Source organism: Lithobates pipiens, unplaced genomic scaffold, assembly GCF_037356315.1.
Source record: "Lithobates pipiens isolate NorthernLeopardFrog02 unplaced genomic scaffold, aLitPip1_a1.2 Scaffold_3, whole genome shotgun sequence".
NCBI lineage: Eukaryota > Metazoa > Chordata > Amphibia > Anura > Ranidae > Lithobates > Lithobates pipiens.
In genome coordinates this window covers 128306235-128328623 of record NW_027507790.1, presented here as the reverse complement: position 1 = coordinate 128328623, position 22389 = coordinate 128306235, and the positions used below count along the sequence as shown (strand labels likewise).

General features: G+C 43.1%; 1 protein-coding gene across 7 annotated transcripts in view; it reads left to right on the top strand.

Annotated features, from left to right (window-relative positions):
* APC (APC regulator of Wnt signaling pathway) overlaps positions 1-22389 on the top strand; it is a 208352-nt gene that overhangs the window by 101218 nt on the left and 84745 nt on the right. For 6 of the 7 annotated variants that reach the window (XM_077462285.1, XM_077462286.1, XM_077462281.1 and 3 more), the window contains 2 exons: positions 13673-13757; positions 15902-16103. In XM_077462285.1, the coding sequence (XP_077318411.1) occupies positions 13673-13757; positions 15902-16103 (287 nt within the window). The remainder of the gene's footprint in view (positions 1-13672; positions 13758-15901; positions 16104-22389) is intronic. The other variant, XM_077462284.1, reaches the window with a different exon arrangement.

Sequence of the window (22389 nt, the reverse complement as noted above, 5' to 3'; positions counted from 1 at the left end):
CATTTGATTTACTAGGGCAAGAGGCGGGAGGTGCTGAAGAGAGAGAATGGAAAAGATCAGAAGAGGAGAAAAACTGAGTGGAGGCGTTTGCCTGGGATGGGCAAAGAAAGAAAGGAGGGTGGGGGGGGAGATGTTATTAGGGTGGAGCCCATGTGGGCAAGCCACGTGTCACACGTTGAATGAAACTTTGTTAAGCAACACTGTACCCAAGTGACATATTTATTTATTTTCGGAGACAGCTTTCCTTTGGTGGTGTTTAATCACCACTGGGTTTATTTTTTGCTATATACAGTGCATTTCAAAAGTATTCAGACCCCCTTCACTATTTTCAACTTTTGTTATATCACAGCCTTGATACTACAGTTTGTTTAAATTCATGTTTTTTTTTTTTTCTCATTAAACACTTGCGGGACCACTGACTCTACATTTACTGCAGCTGTTGTGTGCCAGATCGCGTACCTAGTACTTAATCTGACACTTCCAGGTCTGCTTCCGCTATGATTCTACACAGTGGGAGCTGATTGATGGGTACGTCAGCGATCGTTCATTACACAGGCAGAACGGTAGTCTGCCTATGTAAACAAGTCACAATTGCTGTTCTGTGAATAAAAAAAAAAAGACATGGATCCTGTGTTCCTGTAAAGCAGGAACACCGATCCATGTCTTCCACTAGTAAAAGCACCTCCCCCCACTACACTGAATCACAGTCTAGACACACCGTTAACTCTTTGATTGTTCCTGATGTGAACCCCTTCTCTGCCAGTGTCAGTACAGTGACAGTGCATATTTTTTAGCACTGGTCACTGTATTCATGTCGCTGGTCCCCAAATAGTGTCAGTGTCAGATTTTTGCCCACCACAATATTCCTATAGGTCGCTGATGGCCACCATTTACTAGTAAATAAAAATGAAAAATATTCCATAGTTTGTAGACGCTATAACATTTGCGCAAACAAATCAATATACGCTTTTTGGATTTTTGTTTAAAAATGTGTAGCAGAATAAATATTGGCCTAAATTGATGAAGAAATTTTATTTTTAAATTTTTGTATTGGATATGTTTTATAGCAGAAAGAAAACAATATTTTTTATGTTTTCAAAAATTTGTCAGTGTTTTTTTTGTTTATACGGCAAAGAATAAAAACCGCAGAGGTGATCAAATACCGCCGAAAAAAAGCTCTATTTGTGGGGGAAAAAAGACATCAATTTTATTTGAGTACAGTGTTGCACTACCACGCAATTGTCAAATTAATGCAGTGCCGTATCGCAAAAAATGGCCTGGTAATAAAGGGGGTAGATCTCCTGGAGGTCAAATGGCTAATCTACATGCAATACCCCATAATGATAAAGTGAAAACAGAATTTTAGATTTCTGTGAATTTATTAAAATAAAAAAAATGAAATATGTGTATTTAAGTATTCAGACTCTTTACTCAGCAGTTTGAAGCATTTTTGGCAGCATTTCCAACCTTGGGTCTTTTTTGGGTATGACACGACAATCCTTGCATGCCTGGTTTGGGAGATTTTATGCTATTTTTCTTTGCAAATTCTCTCAGGCTGCATTCATACCTGAGCGTTTCAAAGGTCTGCTTTTTTTTTTTTTTTTTTTTTTTTTTTTTTTTTACTGGGATTTTTGTACAGCTCACCAATGTAAAAAGCAGAAAACGCCTGTAATCTGACCCAAAGACGCTCATGTTCTCTTTTTTTTTTTTATTTTTTTTTTTGAGCTTAAGGCTTTTTTTCAGGTGTTTTGCTTCAGGTGACGGAACACTCAGATGTAAACAGGTGCCATTGAAATTAATGTGTTTTTTTTTTTTTTTTTGGACTTTTTTTCTGGGATTTAACAAGTTGAAAATGCTTAGGTGTGAATGCAGCCTCAAGCTCCGTTAAGTTGGATGGAGACCTTCAGTGGACAGCCATTTTCAGGTCTCTCCAGAGATGTTCAATAGGGCTCTGGCTGGGCCAATCTAGGACATTCACAAAGTTGTCCCTAAGCCAGTCCTGTGTTGTCTTAGTTGTGTGCTTAGGATCGTTGTCATGTTGGAAGCTGTCCAATGGTTGGTGATAAATACCGTAGCTGCTAAATGGTCTGGAGTTGTGAGTGGGGTGCCCCAGAGCTTTGTCCTGGGATCAAATCTGTTTAACTTGTTCATAAATGATATGGAGATTGAACTATTTATATTAATCTCTGTATTTAATTATTATACAAAGCTAAGCAGGGCAATAACTTTACAATTGGATATTGAAACTTTACAAGAGCACCTCAATAAAATAGGAGTGGGCAACTACATGGCAAATGAGGTTCAATGTAGGGAAATGCAAAGTAATGCACTTGGGAGCTAAAACTATGAATGCAAGCTACACACTAGGGCAAGAACCTCCTGGGGGTCCTAGTTACTGATATGCTCTACAATAGCATGCAATGCCAAGCACCAGCGAGCAAGGCCATCATAATCACATTTAATAAAAAGGGAATATTCTGGAAAGAGAAACTTATTATACAGCATTTGTATAGCGCCAACAGTTTGCGTAGAGCTTTCTAAAATGGTAGAAAGTGCTAAGGAAGAATGTGCTAGAATTTGAGAGAGTCCAATGATGGGCAACTAAACTAATAAGGGGGCTGGAGGATCTCTGAAATGAGGGAAGGCTACACTCATTGGGCTCATTTTCCCTAGAGAAGAGATTCTTAAAGCTGACCTTCAGTATTTTTTTTTTTTTTTTTTTTCAACTTTCCATCTATTAAATCTTCTGCCCTTGTTTTAACTTTGGACAGTAAGGCTGCATTCACACCTCAGTGTTTTTCAGCTCCTAAAACTCCTGAATAAATGCCTAAAAAAACGGGCAGCAAGCACAATCCTGTTAATTTCAATGGCACAGATCTGAGCATTTTGTCACCTTAAGCAGAAGACCTGAAAAACGACCTAAGCTCAAATAAGAACATGAGCTTCTTTGGGGGGCAGATTACAGGCGTTTTTCTGCCTTTTACATTAGTGACCAAAAAAAATGGCGGAAAAAGCGTGACTTTGGCACGCCAAGGTGTGCATGCAGCCTAAAACATTTTTTTTTCTTCTGCCAGTAAATACCTTATACAACCCACTTCCTGTTTCTTGTCTGGTCATTATCCTAGGCTTATGACATCATGCACATCTCTCTCCCTCTCCCTCTCCAGGAAGGGGGGTATAAGAGGACCAATGCAGCTGGAGGTGTGCCTCTGTGTATATCCAGGAAGTGAGCAGGCAGCAGCTTCAGCTGCCCAGTTAAAATGGTTGCAGCCAGACTTTGTGGAGGAAGATTTCTGCAGTATATTTGGCAAGTACAGAATCAAAGTATATATAAAATATAAGCGAAGTGGTTTGAGGAAAGCTTCAGAATGGGAAAGATGTTTTTATTCCAAATTATGTGAGCAGACTGCAGTCCCGCTTTAACCTGTTGCCGATCAGCGGCCATTGTTATACGTTGGCACGGCTGCGCAAACCGCCGCAGACTATGCGTGTGGCAGACGGCTGCGATCTACGTTGGCCCCCTGCGATCACTGCACAGAGAGCCAGAAAGGGAATCTGTCAATGTAAGCAGACAGATCCCCGTTCTGACAGGAGGAGTGAGAGAGATCTGCTGTCCCTAGTGGTCAGGAACGGTGATCTCTCCTCCAGTCAGTTCCCTCCCCCCCACAGCAGTAAGAAACCCCTCCCAGGGAACTCATTTAACCCCTTGCATGCCCCCTATTGTTAACCCCTTCCCTGCCAGTGACATTTACACAGTAATCGGTGCTTTTTTATAGCAATGATCGCTGTATAAATGTCAATGGTCCCAAAATAGTGTCATTTGTCTGCCGCAATGTTGCATTCCCGCTAATGATCGCTGATCAGCGCCATTACTAGTAAAAAAAATAAAAAATATATAATGCTTTAAATATATCCCCTATTTTGTAGACATTATAACTTTTGCGCCTGGTCAGGAAGTGGGTAAATCACTTCTGGGACTGAAGTGATTCAGAGGAGATATGATGGCAATATATAAATGGTGATTCAAGGATTGGGGGAAAAACTGTTCGGTCTCGGGTTGTTCAAGAGGACACGTAGTCACTCGGTGATGTTGGATGAGAAGCGGTTTAACCCTAAACTGTGTAAGGGGTTCTTTACTGTTAGAACAGTTATGATTTGGAATTCCCTTCCACAAATGGTGGTGTCAATGGAAAGTATCTAAAATGTGAAAAAACTTTTAGGTGAATACGATATACAGTGATATGGGAAGTGTCAGAGACATAAATACGCACACATTTTCATGAGAATGTCTCCATACATTTCTCCATTAAGCTTTCCCTCACCAGTCTCCCAGTCCCTGCTGGTGAAAAACACCCCCACAGCATGATGCTGCTGCTTTAGGGCCGGTTCGCACTGCAGGCGATGCGAGGCGACACCGACTTGCCTCGCCGCGACCTGCCGCGACCTCAGCGGCAACTTGCAGATGACTTCTGTATAGAAGTCAATGCAAGTCGCCCTGAGGTCGCCCGAAAGTAGTACAGGAACCTTTTTTCTGAGTCGGAGCGACTCGAGTCGCTCCTCTCAGAACGGTTCCATTGTACAGAACGGGGGCGACTTGTCAGATCGAGGCGAGGCAAGTCGTGTCGCCTCGCATCGCCCGCAGTGTGAACCGGCTCTTACTGTTTGGATGAAATTGGGCAGGTGATGAACAGTGCCTGGTTTCCTCCAGACAACATTAGAATTGCGGCCAAATGGTTCAATCTTTGTTTCCGCAGACCAGAGAATCCTGTTCCACCTTAAGGTGCTTTTTTTGGAGCTCTGACAGAGTGAACATCGGGTTCTTGGTCACCTCTCTTATGAAGGCCCTTCTACCCTAATTTGTGCACTTTGGCTGGGTGACCAACTCTTGAGTCCTAGTTGTGCTAAACCACTTCCATTTTAGCCACTTCAGATCTGCGCTATAGCCGAATGACGGCTACAGTGCGGATCTACTTTGCTGGGAGGGCATCAATAGACATACTCCCGTGCTCAAGTGGCTGGCGTGCCCCCTGCAGGGTGCGCGTGGCACATTCTGTGATCAGCGAGTCTGAGACCCCTTACCACCTAGTCGATCCCGCCCCCTTACCACGTGATCAGCTGTCAGCCAATGCCAGCTGATCATGTGATGTAAATAGAGCCGGTAATCGGCTGTTTTTTTTTTTCTCCTCACGCAGTGATCACCGGCAGCTGTCAGAGGGACATTAGTCCCGATAGGAGAGCAACCGCCAGCTCATTTGTGCCACCTATCAGTGCTCACCAATCAGTGCCTCATCAAGCAAGTAAGCTCTATTTGTGTGAAAAAAATATAAAAATTTAATTTGGGTACAATGTTGTATGACCGCGCAATTGTCATTCAAAGAGTAAGAGCACTGAAAGCTGAAAATTGGTCTGGGCAGGGGTTTATGTGCCCTGTAAGCAAGTGGTTAAAATTGTGGAAGCCATTGTACTCTTGGAACCTTCGGTGCAGTAGAAATGTTTTGTAGGTTTTAGAAAAATAATATAAAAAAAACAATGCAGCCACCATATCTGAGAATTGGTGAGCGGAAATAAATTTCTTCTTGGGTTTAATACTGCATAAGGTTTTGCAACTTGTTTGGGATATTTAAAATTTCTATGCCACATTATGAAAGTTTTAATGCATTTTTGTGAATATAGAATACTGTACATAGTTGCCAATTTAATATTTTAGGTCATTTGATTCAGATTGTTTTAGCGTGTGACCATCACTGTTACCTTGGAGAAAATTTAGATTGAATTATGTTTACTGATATGTTTATCTAAGTAAGTAGAATTATCGAGGACACATCTAAAAAAATTCAAAACAAAGCACCATACTGTCCCTGGAAATAGAGGACACTGGCACGTTGTTGAGCCAAATCAAATATTTAACCAAGCTACTTTCTAAATGTCGTAGAGGCAGGATTCTCATTTTTAGAGGAGAATTTGTTTTCCGGGTCATATGTACACTGAAAGGAGTTGTACAGTCTCAGGCTTTTACATCTTAATACATTCTATGCATTAAGGTGAAAAATCTTCTGTGCTGCAGCTGCCCCCCAGAGCCCCCCTTTCTCTTACCTGAACTTGATCGATCCAGCAATGAGCACAGGCCCAGCAGCTCCAGTCGCTGTCTCAGGTTCTCATTGGATAGATAGCAGCATGAGCTATTGGCTGCCGCTGTTGTCTGTCAAATACAGTGTCACAGGAGGCCGGGGGCAGGGCCGAGTCCTGCTGCCTATTAATGGACACAGCAGCAAGACTCGGGATGCCCCTGTGGAAATCGACTTCCTGTGGGGGCACCCACCAAAGAGGAGGAGCTGGGGGACCCCAGAAATGGAGACTCGGGGCTGCTCTGTGCAAGGGTTTTTTAGGCAAGTATAACAAGTTTGTTATTTAAAATATAAAACAAACCTTTATGATCACTTGACATATTTTATAATTGTGATATTTTAATGTGACGGAAGCAGTCCGAGACAATTTTGTAGGCTCCATTTCCTCAAGCTTAGTATATAAGGAGAAGATGGGCTAATTGATGAACAAATCGTACTATTACCTTTTTATGGCATTGCCTTTGCTGTCTGTGTAATTTTACAACAGAACTGTGAATATTTTTTCTGAACTTTTGTGCATGAAATGTCACTTGAGGCTCTTGCACCCTCTAGTGACCAATCTGTATAAAATGGCCCTGCTATTGTGTTTAGATTCTACTCCCTCATGACCAGAGCCATGAGCCCTTGGATACAATGGGGATTGGATTATCAAAGACGAATCCCCTGTACGCTACATGTGCAGTCGCTGTAGATCTGAGGGGAAGATCTGAAACGAGGGGAAGCTCTGCTGATTTCTATCATCCAAGCAAAAATGCTGTTTTTTATTTTCCTTGCATGTCCCCCTCAGATCCACAGCGACGGCACTTTCAGTGCACAGTGGATTTTCCTTTAGTAAATAAACTCCAATGTGTTAGAAATGTTTTCTTAATCTTTTTTTATTTCAGTTACCATCATGTATTACATATTGGTCTTGCTCAGGTTTGAGAGCCGATAAATGACTATTGGTGACTCCTAGACTTTATTTTATGTCCACAAATGTTGTTTATACCTGACAGTCAATCATTCTGTATATGAGCCCCGTTTATATGCATTTAAAACGTTTATTCTTTTGTACATGTAGTCTTATACCTGTACAACGTTGAGTGCTAGAAGTCACCCTGATGCCACCAATGGTTTTCAACACCGATTGGATGCAACCAATGTTTGCAGCTGCGCAAAAGGTGTTTGATTCAAATGGAACTCTGCATTAAATCCCATCTAATTACTATATTGGTTAAAAAAAAAAACTAAGCTAAAATCCTATTTTACTTAAATCCATGGTAATATAACAGGCTGGGTCCCAGATCTTCTAAATTTTTCAGTGCACAAGAGGAGGATCCCTTTTTTAGCTCACTACCTGGGTGACATGGATGCTTTTCTTTGACTGTGTAGTGGTGGGGGTCCTCTCAGGTGATCAGGTAGAGGTAACTAGTTGGTGTGGGCACAGACTACATCACTTAATCACCCTCCGTCTCCCCAACTGGAAGTCATACCAATGAGGGACATTGACAGGAGTCTCTAAATCTGAACTTCAGAAAACCTAAAAATCCACCCTGGCAGTTGGGCTGTGTCCACACTTTGGATAGCTGCTTGTTTATATACAGCGGGAAAATTTACAGGCTTGTTATACAGAAATTGATTGTTTAAATTACTTTCAGTGCAATCAGCCTGCCCATACATGGATCAAAACTCGGTTGGTCGCTGCTGAGTTGGACGTATTTCAATCCATGTATGGCCAGCTTTAAATCAACCAAAACCTTACAGGGATTCCAACTCTTCTCCAGTCTATGAAAAACTTTTAAAATAGCATTTGACTGGAGTTCTTGTAATCCCCATCAACCAGCTTTCATACATCTCCCTGGATGTAGATTTCCTCAACTACACTGAATTCAGGAGTAAGGAAGGAAAGAAAGGTATCAGCATTTTTTTTTAAACCTGTCTTTTCTGTTTAGCATTTTAGCCCTGGCAGTGTGTGGGAATGTAGATTTTTACCAGTGACATCACTTTTAGTTATTTTTGCTACTATTGCCAGGATGCTCGTTGACATTATTCAAGTCCTAAAAAATGCAGCAGAACATTTTTTCCATGCCTGTACTGATGTTGATGGAACAAAACAGGATTGTCTACACCATGATTCTTAACCAATAAAAAAAAATCATTATGACAACTGCAGGCATCCAATATCTAGCAGAATAATGACAGTACACATTTCTCAGCGTGTGTCGGTTTGCAGCTGTGTCTTACCATTTTTCTGTGGGACAATGCAAACACTGAAAGCTTTTACACAAACAGACGAATAGTCATATCTACTGCAGAAGTGGAATGAAGTTGCTATTTGGATGGTTGCATATCAGTAATGGCCAGTTCATACCAAAACGCGGTTCAAAACCCACTGCACATCGTAGATCTGCAGTGAGTGACTGTCAGTTTTAATGCCACCCCCAAAGACAAATGCAGTGTGTTTGTCTGTACTGGATAACATGGTAGAGTAGTACCATGAGATCTGATTTCTGTACTTTTTTTCTCTTCTTCTTTTTTTTTTTTTTTTTTTCATGCACCACTTTTGGAGCAGTCCGTGCGATTTCAGCCCAGTCATTTGGATAACACTGCACGTGGATCGCATATGAATTGCACAGATGGGAAACGGCCCTAACATAACTATTATCGACAACTGTTTTGTCAAACAAAAATTATGGCATATAATAATTGCACCTAATGCAATTGCATAAAATAACCTTTTTCTCTTATATTCACCGACCGACACAGCTCCTCTTAGCCATTGGGTTGTTAGCCTCATCACTAGGAGAATACTAGGCATTAGTTGTAACACAGAACTCTTAGTTCTGCCCAGGGGGGCGGTCCCTTGGGTAACAACCCTCCCGTCTGCAGACAGACCTCAGTTTTATTTTGCCTAGTGAAGAAGGACCTAGGAACCCTGTGGGCCCATCGGTCCGTGCTTTTTTTTTTTTTTTATGCAGAAGCTTGGCTTTTTGCGCAAAATGAATGATCCTGTGATCTGCTATCAACAGCCAGCTGGGTGACAGGCTGGATACCCTTATCGTCTCCCCAGTCTGGCCATCAAGTGTGTGCAGGCCGCAGCTACGCGCTTGGCAGGCCACGACGAAACCTCAGCTCCAGAGGTGGGCGGTGAGCTTTTATGCTCCGGGGCATACATATGCCGGGCCAGCAGCTACCCTATACTGATCAGTGAGTAGTTCTGCAATGGAATGTCTCCCAGCTCTTCAGGACTGGCAAGTACAGCTCTCCCTGCCTCGGTGGGGCTGAGCAGCTGAGCATTCCCTGGGAGGTCGATTCGGGGGTCCCTCACCTCCCTCTCTTCTCTCCCCTGTCCCCATCTTCCCCCCCTCCCTGGGGGGATGCTGCATGTGGCTGCTGAGCGGTGTATGTGTGCATATACAGGGGATCTCTGTGGGCTCTCATCTGGGATGGGGGGGCTGGCTAGCGGTGTCCTGGGTCCTGTGTTTTATGCCCCTGGAATGTGCCTGTGAGGGTCTACTGTGATCTGATGCGGCGCTGTGTCTCTGCCATAGTTTTTCTTTCTGTACCTCATGGAGCTGCTGGCAGCCATTTTAGGTGTGGGGGCGTAGGGCAGCATGCCTTACTGTGCTTCAGCGGCCATTTTCCAAGTGATCTCCTATTCAGGACACTGGCGGCCTCTAGCAGCAGCATGGCTCATGTGCTCTCACAGCCATTTTCCCTGTTTCCTGTCTGTGTATTGTGGACGCTGGGCGGCCATTTTATTGAAGCCTGACCACATTTCTAGAACGTTTTAGCGCTCATTCCGGTGGCTGCCACCGACACAGCTTTTGTTTCCTCTGCACTTGGGCACACTCAGGGACTACAGGCACTACTTGTGGTGAGTCCGGCGGGAAAGAGCCCCTCAGTCAGCGGCAGCAAGGAGGGTGGGACTGTCACTGTCCGAAGTCCCCTTCGGGTGGCAGACAGGGTAGGCATATGTCAATCACCAAGGGGGAACAAGATGCTCAGCCGCTGCAAGGGAGATCGCTCACATACTTTGGTGGGCAGAGCGACACGTACCAGCCCTGTCGACTGTTTACATCCGGGGAGTGGAGAACTGGCAGACAGACAGAGTCGACAGATGCTGGACCCAGGAGAATGGGCATTGCATCCAGAGATATTCAGGTTACTTTGCCTGAAGTGGGGCACACTAGATGTGGATCAGTGGGCCTCCCATCTCAATCGGAAGGTGCCAAGATTCGTGTCCAGGAGAAGAGATCCGCGGGCAGACGCGTCAGATGCGCTGGTGGCTCCATGGGATCAGTACCAGCTGATCTACGCCTTTCCTCCACTAAAACGGTTACCACATCTGCTTCGCAGAGTGGAAGCCGAGGGGATCCCAGTGATACTGGTTGCCCCAGATTGGCCTCAGCATCCCTGGTACGCAGACCTGGTGTGTCTGGTGGCAGACGCTCCCTGGCGACTGTCATTGCGAGAGGACCTTCTGTCTCAAGGTCCAATTATCCATCCTGCTTTACCATCGCTGGTTTTAACGGCATGGCTATTGAGAGCCAGGTGTTGAGGGAACTGGAGTTTGTCGGACTTGGTGATCCCAACTATGTTGAGAGCACGGAAATCTTCTCCTCAGATATACCATCGTACCTGGAAGGCCTGCATCTCCATGTGTGAAGAGAAAGGATGGCGTCCACACTCCTTTTCTATATCCAGGATCCTGCTGTTTCTTCAGCAAGGAGTAGACCAGAAATTAGCGTTAAGCACCATTAAAGGGCAAATTTTAGCCTTGGTTGTCTTTTTTTTTTTTTTTTTTTTTTTTTTCAGCGACCCCCCTGACATCTCACTCCTTAGTGAGTACCTTCGTTTAGAGGTTATGACATGTAGTCCCTCTGGTGCGTCCACCGTTACCCCCTTGGGATTTGAACCTGGTGTTGGCACTTCAGAAACCGCCATTTGAAAATATCAGGGAAATTCCCATATTGACTCTTTCCCAGAAAGTGGTCTTCCTAGTGGCAATCACCTCGGCCAGGAGGCTTTGGGAACTGGCGGCCTTGTCTTGCAAGTCGCCCTATCTGGTTATCCACAAGGATAAGGTGGTGTTGTATCCGCAACCGTCTTTTCTACCGAAAGTGGTCTCGGCTTTTCATATCAACGAGGACATTGTGTTACCATCTTTGTGTCCTAAGCCGAAGCACCCTAAGGTGGTGGCCCTTCACGCTCTGAATGTGGTTCGAGCTTTAAAGGTGTATTTGTCTGCCACGGCTTCTATTTCGGAAGTCAGACTCACTGTTTCAGTGGCTGGTCCAAAGAAAGCCATGGCGGTCTCGTCGGCCACCATTTCCATGTGGATCTAGATTGTAGTACAAGCCTACGCCTTGAAGGGGCAGGTGCCCCCCTTTCTGGTCACGGCCCACTCCACAAGGGCAATCGGAACGTCTTGGGCCTTCCGACACCAAGCCTCGGACGCTCAGATGTGTAAAGGGGCGACCTGGTCGTCTGTCCACACGTTTACCAAGTTCTACAAGTTTAGACATCGTTGCATCAGCTGATGCCTGTTTTGGCTGCAAAGTTTTGCAGGCGGCTGTGTAGTTGCAATTGAATGTGCAATATATATATTCATTTTTTTTCTTGTTTTTTCGATAAACACAGTACTGTTTTGTTAATGCACAGTTGAAGTTTTTATGCTGTTTTTCCCACCCCTTGTTTGGCACTGCTTGGGGATATCCCAATGGCTAAGAGAGCTGTGTCGGTCGGTGAATATAAGAGAAAAAGATTTTTTGTACTCACCGTAAAATCATTTTCTTTGTAATTCACCGACCAACACAGCACCCGCCCCTCCTTTTTATCTTTACATTATACTGTTTGTTGACGTACTGAGGTCTGTCTGGCAGACGGGAGGTTTGTTACCCAAGGGACCGCCCCCCTGGGCGGAACTAAGAGTTCTGAGTGTTGTGTTGCAGGATAAAACATCCTTTTTACACAATGCAAAGGATTAAAGAGGAAGTAAACCCTGATGAGTTTACTTCCTCTTTTTTTCCCTGCAAAGGTAAAGCATAATGGACTACTATGCATCGCATAGTAGCCCATTATGTGTCACTTACCTGACACAGGAGCCAGCGAAGTCGCCGCTGTCCCCTGTAGTCCACCGCATCCATCTTGCTGGTGGCGTCTCGCAGCTCCGCCGCTGTCATTCGGCGAAGCCGCGATGACGTCACTCCCGCGCATGCGCACGGGAGTCGACAAATGCGGCAGCTCCATTCTTGGAACTGCTGCGCTCAGTGCGCCTGCGCGCCGCTGTCTACGGCGCATGCGCCGTAGATAGCGGTGCCCGTTTTCGGGCAAATCTCCTAAACCATATAGGTTTAGGAGATATTGCTTGGACCTACAGGTAAGCCTTAATCTAGGCTTACCTGTAGGTCAAAGTGGTTTGTAAGGGTTTACAACCACTTTAACCCCTTAAGTTCCACAGGGAGTATAACAAATATGCTATGCTGCATATTTAGACTGATTTTACTGTTGTGAGTTTAGTAACACTTTAACACATACTGCAGGGTATTTTCCCCACAGGCAGGTTTGGCAGCTTGACATTTACTTGCACTTTTGCTATTGCCTTGTTTTACTGTACTTTTAAGTTTGCCTCACCTGTGTGTGAAAATACCAATACATGCTCTACACCTTAAACTGTGGATTTATATAAAGAATTAAAAATAAATGCTTTAAACTGACTTAATTGGAGTTAGATTTGCACAATCTTCTGTATCTCTTTTAAAATGTTTAAAGTGATTGCAAAGAGATTATTTTTTATTTTTTTGTAAAATAAATTAGTTGTTAGGGTTATACGTACCTGCCCTGTACAAATGTTTTGCACAGAGCAGCCCCTGTCCTCCTCCTTTTTTTTTTTTTTCTGGGCTCCCCTGTCGCCACTCCTAGCTCTTCCTCCCTTCTGAGTGCCCCCATAGCAAGCCGCTTGCTATGGGGCACTTGGGCCAGCTCAGTCCCGAGCTGTGCTGTTTGTCCATTGTCCCCTGTTTTACTCCTCACAGGCTGTTACTGACCGCAGTAGAAACCAATTGCTCCCTCCATGGCCAGTGAGGAGAGAGAAAGCCACTGCTCTTGGGCACAGCTATAGATTGAGATCGGGTTCCGGTAAGTATGGGGGCGGGGCGCTGAACACCAATTTTTTTTTTACCTTAATGCAAAGAATGCATTAAGGTAAAATAAAATTTTTCCTTTAGAACCATTTGAAACATATTGCTGAATAATATCTGTATAATAATCTGAGCCAGCCAAGGTTACATTGACCATACCATTCAGAGCACTGATAAATATGCCTTGCTGATCAGTATTGAAGTAAAATGACTTTTGTGGCTTGGTGCCAATGCTTCAATATCTTATATTGGTGTGTAATTTAGAATCCCGCAGAAGCAGACTGAGAGAGATCCCATTTCAGAGCCATTGCATCTCTACAGATAGAAAAGACTGCAGGACTGTTTGCAGCTTGGTTTCATACTGTGCCATGATAACGCACTATGTTGGTTATTGGGGTTCTGATTATACTCCATTCTTTGTTACAGGATGTTCTCAAACAGCTGCAAGGAAGCATTGAGGATGAAGCTATGGCTTCTTCAGGCCAGATTGATCTGTTGGAGCGGCTGAAAGGTAATCCCTTTTTCTGTTTTATTTATCTGATGTAGCCTGGGACGACCTAAATTTATATTTAAGTTTCCTTTTTTCGTTGGGATTTACGTATTGTATGTAAGACCTGTCCCCTTGGTGACCATTAGAAGATGGTCTTGAGATATGTCTTGAGATTTTTTTTTTTTTTTGTTTTTTTTTGCGTTTTTTTTTCTTGCTGTAATTAGTTAACCCCAACAAAATTTTCTAGAGTTTACAACATTAAATGTACAAGTCAGTAATCCATATACTGGGTGGAAGAAAGCCTTACCGAGATCCAGATGATATACTTTCTGTCCTTCCAGCTTGCAGTTACATTTAACTTTAGGGCCATGTTACACAAATCAGTGGCGGCCAACAATTTGACACAGACTTCTGTTCACCAATGAGAGAGTGATACTGTAGGAACAGTTGAGTGTTCTCACTACTTTGTTATTGATCCTGCCACTGGCAAGTTGTTATCAATATCTTGGACAGGACGGGTGGGGAGTGGTCTGGGTAAAGAGGAGCACTGGTGTTTTTTGTGATTCATAGTTTTTTGCTATGACTTTTTAACTGTTTTCAATCAATTATATTTTGGATGGTAGCTGGTGTGGTGTAATATGCCTTTTTCTTTCTATCTTTATTTTTTTATTTTTTTTAATCAATAGTTTTGGTGACACCTACATAATGGGAACACTGCCGCCCTAGTTTCCCAGTGGGATTCTTAAGATCTATCATCGTTTTGTATGCATGTTAACAATAGTCACCACTGTGCCATTGGCCTTGCATTTCTACCAGGAACTGATTTATAAGCCTAGGTACACACAGGACATCCATAAGAAACTGGAAAGTATGGCTTACCTAATAATTTATCAGTTTAATGGTGATCTTTGCCATGTCTACAGTTTCTTTAATGGTGCAAAATTTGCATTCGTATTAAAAGAAAACTATGCCAGATGACCTCTTGCATATGAGTTTTTCCTGAAACTGCTACTTGTCTGGCCATCATAATGATCCACTGGTTTCAACCTATTCTGGCACTGACCTGAAACAAGTATTCAGTATGTTGGACTACTGAAGAGCTGTGTCACTGCATTGTGTGAGAGCTTTTTTAGGTTGACTATTATGTGCTTGTCATCTTACTGCAGCAATAACTGGAAAAAAAAAGCGAACAAGCCCATATTACTGCATTACAGTAATAGTTATAGAGGAAATCTGCATCATGTAATCTAAAAAAAAAAAAAAAGACAGTTCCTGAATAAAGGCATCATATTTTATTCTCATTCGCTGACTGCTGATTTCCTGAACCTAGCACCGAGGTGTGATTATTTTTTTTTCTTCTTTATTTTGGGTGATAGGCTATGCTCTCTTCTTATCTCATAAGTCTGTCTGCCATGTACATTGAAAACACTCCTGAGACATACAGGCATGCCTGCACACTTTGTGGGTTAAGATTGCAGGTTAACATCTACATTCCAACTTCAATCGCTGGGATGTTGAAGTATGAATAAATAGTATGCAAGCTTCTGCACTCTGATATGTTCATGTTTTGCAAAGACAATTCCTGTTCTGCTCTTTGTTCCCACTCTAAATGTTCAGGCCTCATGCACACTGGACATTTCATAAAAGCCGGTAATGTTAGCTGTAGAAAGCTGTAGAGAGTTTAGCAGTGTTTTTTGGCATTTAACTGTAGTGTTTTTTTTAACTTAAAAAAAAAATTGTGCTCCCATAAAAGATTATGCTCAAAAACACTGATAAACGCTGAATAGCCACGTTTTTAAGCTGTTTTCAGCTTTTTTCAGATTTAGAGCATTTTTACAGCTAAAAAAAAAATCCTCTTAACTCACTAGTTCTGTTTTTTTTTTTTTCCAGCTAGAAAACACCCCTGCCAAAAACTAACAGCCTATGTGTGCATGGACACACAGGTTAACCTGCTGGGGAATTTGACTGCAGAAAAAAACATCTGAAGCCAAAAACAGCAGCTGTAAAAAAAACGTCCAGTGTGCATGAGCCCTCATAGTCCTAACTTTTTGTTTCCTCTGTTAATGTTACTGATTTTCATTGATTATCAGCGTTTGTCATTTATTTTTAATTGTCATGTAAAAAAAGGCTGACTGTCATTTAAAAACATGTTTTGAACGTTTCAGAATTAAATTTAGATGGCACAAACTTCACAGGTGTGAAGATGAAGTCAAAGATGCCTCACCGATCTTATGGAAGCAGAGAAGGCTCACTTTCAGGCCACTCAGGGGAGTGCAGCCCAGTTCCAATGGGCTCCTTTCCTCGCAGGGGATTTGTCAACGGTAGCAGAGAGAATGCTGGGTATATGGAAGAACTGGAGAAGGAGCGGTAAGCATTGGCAATAGATTTTTTTTTTAAATTACCTTCATTTTTCTAATTTATCTTACACTTTTATTCCAGTAGGCAGCTTTCATTATTTGGAAAGCTGTTTGCGCTAGATGTACAGTGGGGAAAAATGATTTGATCCCCTGCAGATTTTGGAAATTTGCTCACTTACAAAGAAATGAAGGGTCTATAATTTTTATCATAGGTGTATTTTAAATGTAGTGACAGAATATCAACCAAAAATTCAGAAAAAAACACGATATAAATATTATAACTTGACTTGCACTTCAGTGAGTAAAATAAATATTTGATCCCCAAGCAAAATATGGTACTTGTTGGAGAAACTGTTGTTGGCAAGTACAGAGGTAAGACTTTTTTTTTGTAGTTAGTGGCCATGTTTGCGCACATCTCAGGAGAGATTTATGTCTACTCTTATTTATAGATCTTCTCTAAGTCTTTAAAGTTTCTTGGCTGTCGCTTGGCAACTCTAAGCTTCAGCTCCCTCCATACATTTTCTGTAGGATTAAGGTCTAGAAAATGGTTAGGGCACTGCATGACCTTAATGTGCTTCTTCTTGAACCACTCCTTTGTTGCCTTGGCGGTATGATTTTGTTCATTGACATGCTGAAAGACCCATTCACGACCCATCTTTAGTGTTCTGACTGAGGGAAGAAGGTTGTCATCCAAGATTTTACAATACATGGCCCCATCCATTGGCTCCTCAATGCGGAAAAATCGGTCTGTAACTTTAGCAGAGAAACTGCCCCAAAGCATAATGTTTCCACCTCCATGCTTGACTGTAGGGATGGTGTTTTTTGGGTCAGCATTTTTCTTCCTCCAAACATGGTGAGTAAACCCTCCTCAAGAAGGCACATGTACATTCATGCCAATGAACATCTGAAGGATTGGGAGAAAGTGCTACGGTCAGATGAAACCAAAATTGAGCTCTTTGACATTAAAGCGGAGGTCCACCCTAAAGTGGACCTTCCGCTCATCGGAACCCTCCCCCCCCTCCGGCGCCACAATTGGCACCTTTCAGGGGGGAGGGGGGTGCAGATACCTGTACAGTACAGGTATCTGCACCCACTTCCGGGATAGCTCTGCGGAAAGGGGCGTAGATTACGCCCCTTTCCGAAACTCCCCCGCTGCCTGCTGGGAAACACACAGATCCCAGAGGCAGCGGGTCCATCCTTATTGCGCAGCGCGACTCGCGCATGCGCAGTATGGAACCAGGAAATGAAGCCGAAAGGCTCCACTTCCTGATTCCCATACCCAAGATGGCGGCGGCAGCACCCGAGAGACGATCGAGAGATCGGCTTCGGGTGCCGACATCGCGGGCGTGCTGGACAGGTAAGTGTCACTATTTTAAAAGTCAGCAGCTGCAGTATTTGTAGCTGCTGGCTTTTAAAAAAAAAAAAAAAAAAAACGCGGAGTCCCAGCGGACTCCCGTTTTAACTTGGTTCGCTGTGTTTGAGGAAAGAAAAATACCAACTATGAACCTAAGAACACCTTCCCTACAGTCAAGCAGAGGTGGAAATGAGATGCTTTGGGGCTGTTTCTCTGCTAAAGTTGTGGGCCGACTTTACAGCAGTGAGGGGCCATTAGACAGGGCCATGTATTGTAAAATCTTGGTAGAGAACCTTCTTCCCTCAGCCAGAACACTGAAGATGGGTCATGGATGTTTTTTTTCAGCATGACAATGACCCAAAACATACCACCAAGGCAACAAAGGAGTGGCTCAAGAAGAAGCACATTAAGGTCATAGAGTGGCCTAGCCAGTCTCCAGACCTTAATCCTATAGAAAATGTATGGAGGGAGCTGAAACTTCAAGCTGCCAAGCGACAGCCAAGAAACCTTAAGGATTTGAAGAAGATGTTAAGAGTCAACCAAAATGCCCCCTGAGGTGCGTGCAAACCTGGCAACCAACTACCAGAAACGTCATCTTACCTCTGTGCTTGCCAACAAAGGTTTCTCCACCAAGTACCAAGTCATGTTTTGCTTGGGGATCAAATACTTATTTTACTCACTGAAGTGCAACTCAATTTATAACATTTGTATCATGTTTTTTTTTTCCCCAGAATTTATTTGATATTCTGTCTCTATCATTTAAAATGCACAAATGATAAAAATTATAGACCCTTAGTTTCTTTGTAAGTGGGCAGGCAAACAAAATCTGCAGGTGCGCAAATAATTTCCCCGCTGTATGTACAGTAGAGAAGGGCTGTTGGGTATATTAACAGATCAGATTGCCAGTGGTTTCTAGATTCAAGTTTTAAGTCCTTGTTAAAAAACATGTCTTGGTTATTGTGCATTCATTTTCTTTGTTTTTAGCTTTATTTTACCCTGATAATCTTACCATTTACTCGCTTCCTGTCCTATGGCCACAACTGCACTGAGCAGCATATTACCACCTTAAGACAGAGTGCATTTACACTACATAACACACTGTAAGGACTACATAAAGGGGGGGAGGGGTTATTGGAGTCCATGGAGGTAGCGGGGAACATCAGCTCACAAGGTTTCTGGATGAAGAGATATTTGTTTTTTTTTTAGTTCTTGTTAAACAGATATAATACCCTTTTAACTGCAAAAAAGGAGAAAATAAGATACATTTTGTTAGTTTACATACACTTTAAAAATGCAATACCTTGTTGTGCTGTTGGTTGGAAAAAGGTTAAAGTAGAATTACAGGCTAAATATAACTACACTTACCACCTCCTCCCTCCCTCCTCCCTCCTCCCTCCTCCCTCCTCCCTCCTCCCTCCTCCCTCCTCCTCCCTCCTCCTCCCCCTCCTCCTCCTCCCCCTCCTCCCCCTCCTCCTCCTCCTTGCATCTATGCTGACTAACCTGTGTAAGAAAGCTATCAATGTTTTCAGCCCAGTCCAGTCACGTGATCCCTGTGTCAGCCAGCAGCAGCTGCAGGGTAGAGGAGAGAGCGCCTGGGAGTGCTGAGGTCACCCATAAAGTCCTATGGCCCATCTCTTGTCTGTGGTCCCTCCTCTCCCCTGCAGCCACCGTGACTGAAGCGGGCTGAAAATAGGTAAGTATATACATCTGTATTACCCAGGTTAGTTGGTATAAGTTTTAGAAGGGAGCATTTTTAAGACTAGTTAGGTTTAGCCTGAAATTCAACTTTAAATTCTAAACACAGAAGGCATTTTAAAGCATCTATTGGCTAGCATAAAGGGTGGAGAAAATATTGTGGAACAGTCTAACGTAGGAGAAAACTAGCATTTTAAAAGCCTTGTGTGGTGTTACTGTATTTCGTGGTGATGAAAGCTAGTCTAAAGCTTGGGTACACAAGGCCCGTAGATTGGCCAAAAACGGTCAGTTCGTCAGGAACCGGCTGACTTTTGGACATTACGGCTTCTGTCAAAGGAGCATGCTGGGAAACCAGCATCTGATCAGTGCTCGCAGCCAGTGACCGAGAGCACCGATCGTTGTGTTCTGGCGAGAGGGGGCAGTCTCCCTGTCAGAACACAATAGCTCTGCAGGGGAGATGGCTACACTTACATTGCATGTGTTAGTATACTTCTCCTGTGTTGTGTTTTTATTTATTTATTTACTTAACGGTCAGCCCGCTGCTTACCCTGATCCTCTTCTCAAGTCCACTGCTGCTGTTCATGGCTTCTCCCCCTTGACTAGTGCCTCCATAGCAAGTTGCTTGCTATGGGGAGCTCTGGTGCGTGCTCGACACATAGAGCTTTCCTCAGCCCCACCTTCTCCTTACTGGCTGTGATTTCCATTGGCTCCCACTGCTGTGTCTTAGCCAATGAGAAGAAAGAGACCCATGACAGCTGAGGCTCTCTTGCACATTGTTGGATCAAGAGGGTGCTCAGGTGAGTATAAGGGGGAGGCGGCTGTGGGGGAAGCAGCACACGGAAGAATACATGAAGGTAAAAGACCTTAAGCCTTTACACCCACTTTAAATGGAAAATTAACAAAAAGTGGGTCAGAATAATGCGACACCCTTATTTAAAGTTGATCCTTTTACATTTAACTCCACTTTTCAAATAATCAGTTACTTAAAGCGGCGTTCCACTCATTTTTCTGTTTATTAAAAATCAGCAGCTACAAAAAGTGTATCTGTTGACTTTTAACAAATACACACTCACCTGTCCAGCGATGCGGCCACCAGAAGCCTTGCTTCTCTCCCTCTACTCTCTGCAGCATCGGCATTGCAAGTGTGAGTACCCAACTGTGACAGTTGCGGCTTCACAGCCGGGTGGGCACTGTCCATGTGCGATTAGCTCTGCGCGTCCAGAAGGGCTAATCAATCTTTTTAAATCGGAACCACCAGCAAGGAGAACAAGAAGCTGCTCACTAGTGATATCGCCACATTTCACTCAAGATCTGCAGATTTATGGCTATAAGGTTGTAGGCACAAGTGCTTGAGTACGCACAAGTACCCACGCTTAGCAGGAGTTGTACTGTTTATTTTTTTAGGGGGAACTCAAGAGAGAGTGCACGTTTTTCAGGTTACAAAGGAAATCGGGCACAGTTAACACTTCTAAGCGTTTATACAGCATTGGGAATCTTCACTTTTTGAGTTCAGTTACCAAAAAAAAGACAAAACTATTATAATTTCCCTTTTAAGAACCTTTTTATTGATGGCGGTAAGGGTTGTATGGGACATTGGAACTTAGTTGATTGTAGGCAGCAAAGGAAATTTAAAGGTGCCTAGGGATCATATACTTGCATAACAGAACCGATTTAAAAAGTTAACTTTTTTTGGCACACTACCTGCCTTGTGGTTTAGTTGTTTCCTAGGCACCCTTAAAGGTATTGTAGAGCTATTCTTTCATCATCCAATAAACCAAATATTGACTATGAAACTAATTTACTACTTCAAAACAGAATTTTTGTTTCATAGAGATGTATGGCAAGGCTGGACATACCTTTCCCTTTGCTCAATTTATTGTTTACAATGTACTTTGGCTGGTTCTCAGCCTGTGCAAGGAATGCCTGTGGCTGTTCAGTGCTCAGGATTACATTGTAGTGATAACAGGGCTGACGCCAATTCATCTAGTATAGAATTATAAACCAGCATCATCACATTTACTGAGTAGGCATTACTCTGTGTGCCTAGTCTCTAGATCATTCAGTAATGCCCACTGTGTATCCTGGACAAGTTTATTGCCTGACAATAGAGAGTGTAGTACCGAGGTTCTACAAACCTGTGGTAGTGTGCCCTTAGGTTATGTGCAGCAGGCTTCTGCAGGTAGATACAACTTATTATCTTATTGATACATGCTTTGATCTCTGCCTATCAATGATTTGCATTTCCCAGAGTACAAACAAGCACTGTAAGGAGATATAACACACAGGATAAGGTTAGCAAGTTGATCCTCTTGAACTGAGTGCCCGGTCACACCAGGCAGCCACACTGAATGCAGGGCTGGTTTGCGTTGCGTGACTCTGTGCCTTTATACCAATCCTGGTGCATCACACTGTTTACTTTTTTTTCAGAAAACATTATTGCATTGTGACATTTCATTAATGTTATATACACTTCAGTGGTGTTGTGAAGCAGTGTCGTGCCCCACAACCTGCTGCACTGGAAAAAGTAGTACATGCATTATTTTTTTCAGCAATGCTATGGTATGAATTGATACAATTCTAAACAAGGCATTTTACCCATCTATGCATTGGGGTTGTGCCAGAAATGGCTGCCCCCGTAGTCTGGCGTGGATGGGCATTGGACATCAAGGACTGAGGGCTGTATAGAAATAAAATATTGACAACACAATGAAAAATGGCATTGGGTCCACTTTTTTCTCGGTTACCACTCACAAGAGCAACATTGCAGATTGCAGGAGGTTTTATTTTTTTACTTTTTAGTTTTTTGACTAACTACAGACCAGTTTTCGCCAGCTTGCTTCAGTAATTGCTGGCCACTTGGTCCGATGCAGAACAGTTGTGAACAGCCTGTTCTTTGTGACCATCACAGAAGGAAGTGTCATGTTATAGACTGGGATTGTATCCAAGCAGTGAATGAATTAATTTTAGTAAATGTAATTTAAAGGTTTGTGTTGATGTAATATTGGATTGTCTACAAGTTATTGTAGTAAAGCGGTTCTGTATTTCATCGGCCAAATGCAAGTTGCCCCAGGCCAGCAGTCTATGCCTGCCACTGCCAGCTCCTTCTAACTGGCTTCTTATTTCAATTTTTGAAATGGCGAAGAAAGCAAAAAATTTTGAAATATTGCATTGTTTCTTTTGTATATCACATGTAAATTTAAATAAAAAGAGAGATGCAGGTTTAGACAAAAAAGGTAAATAAGCTTGT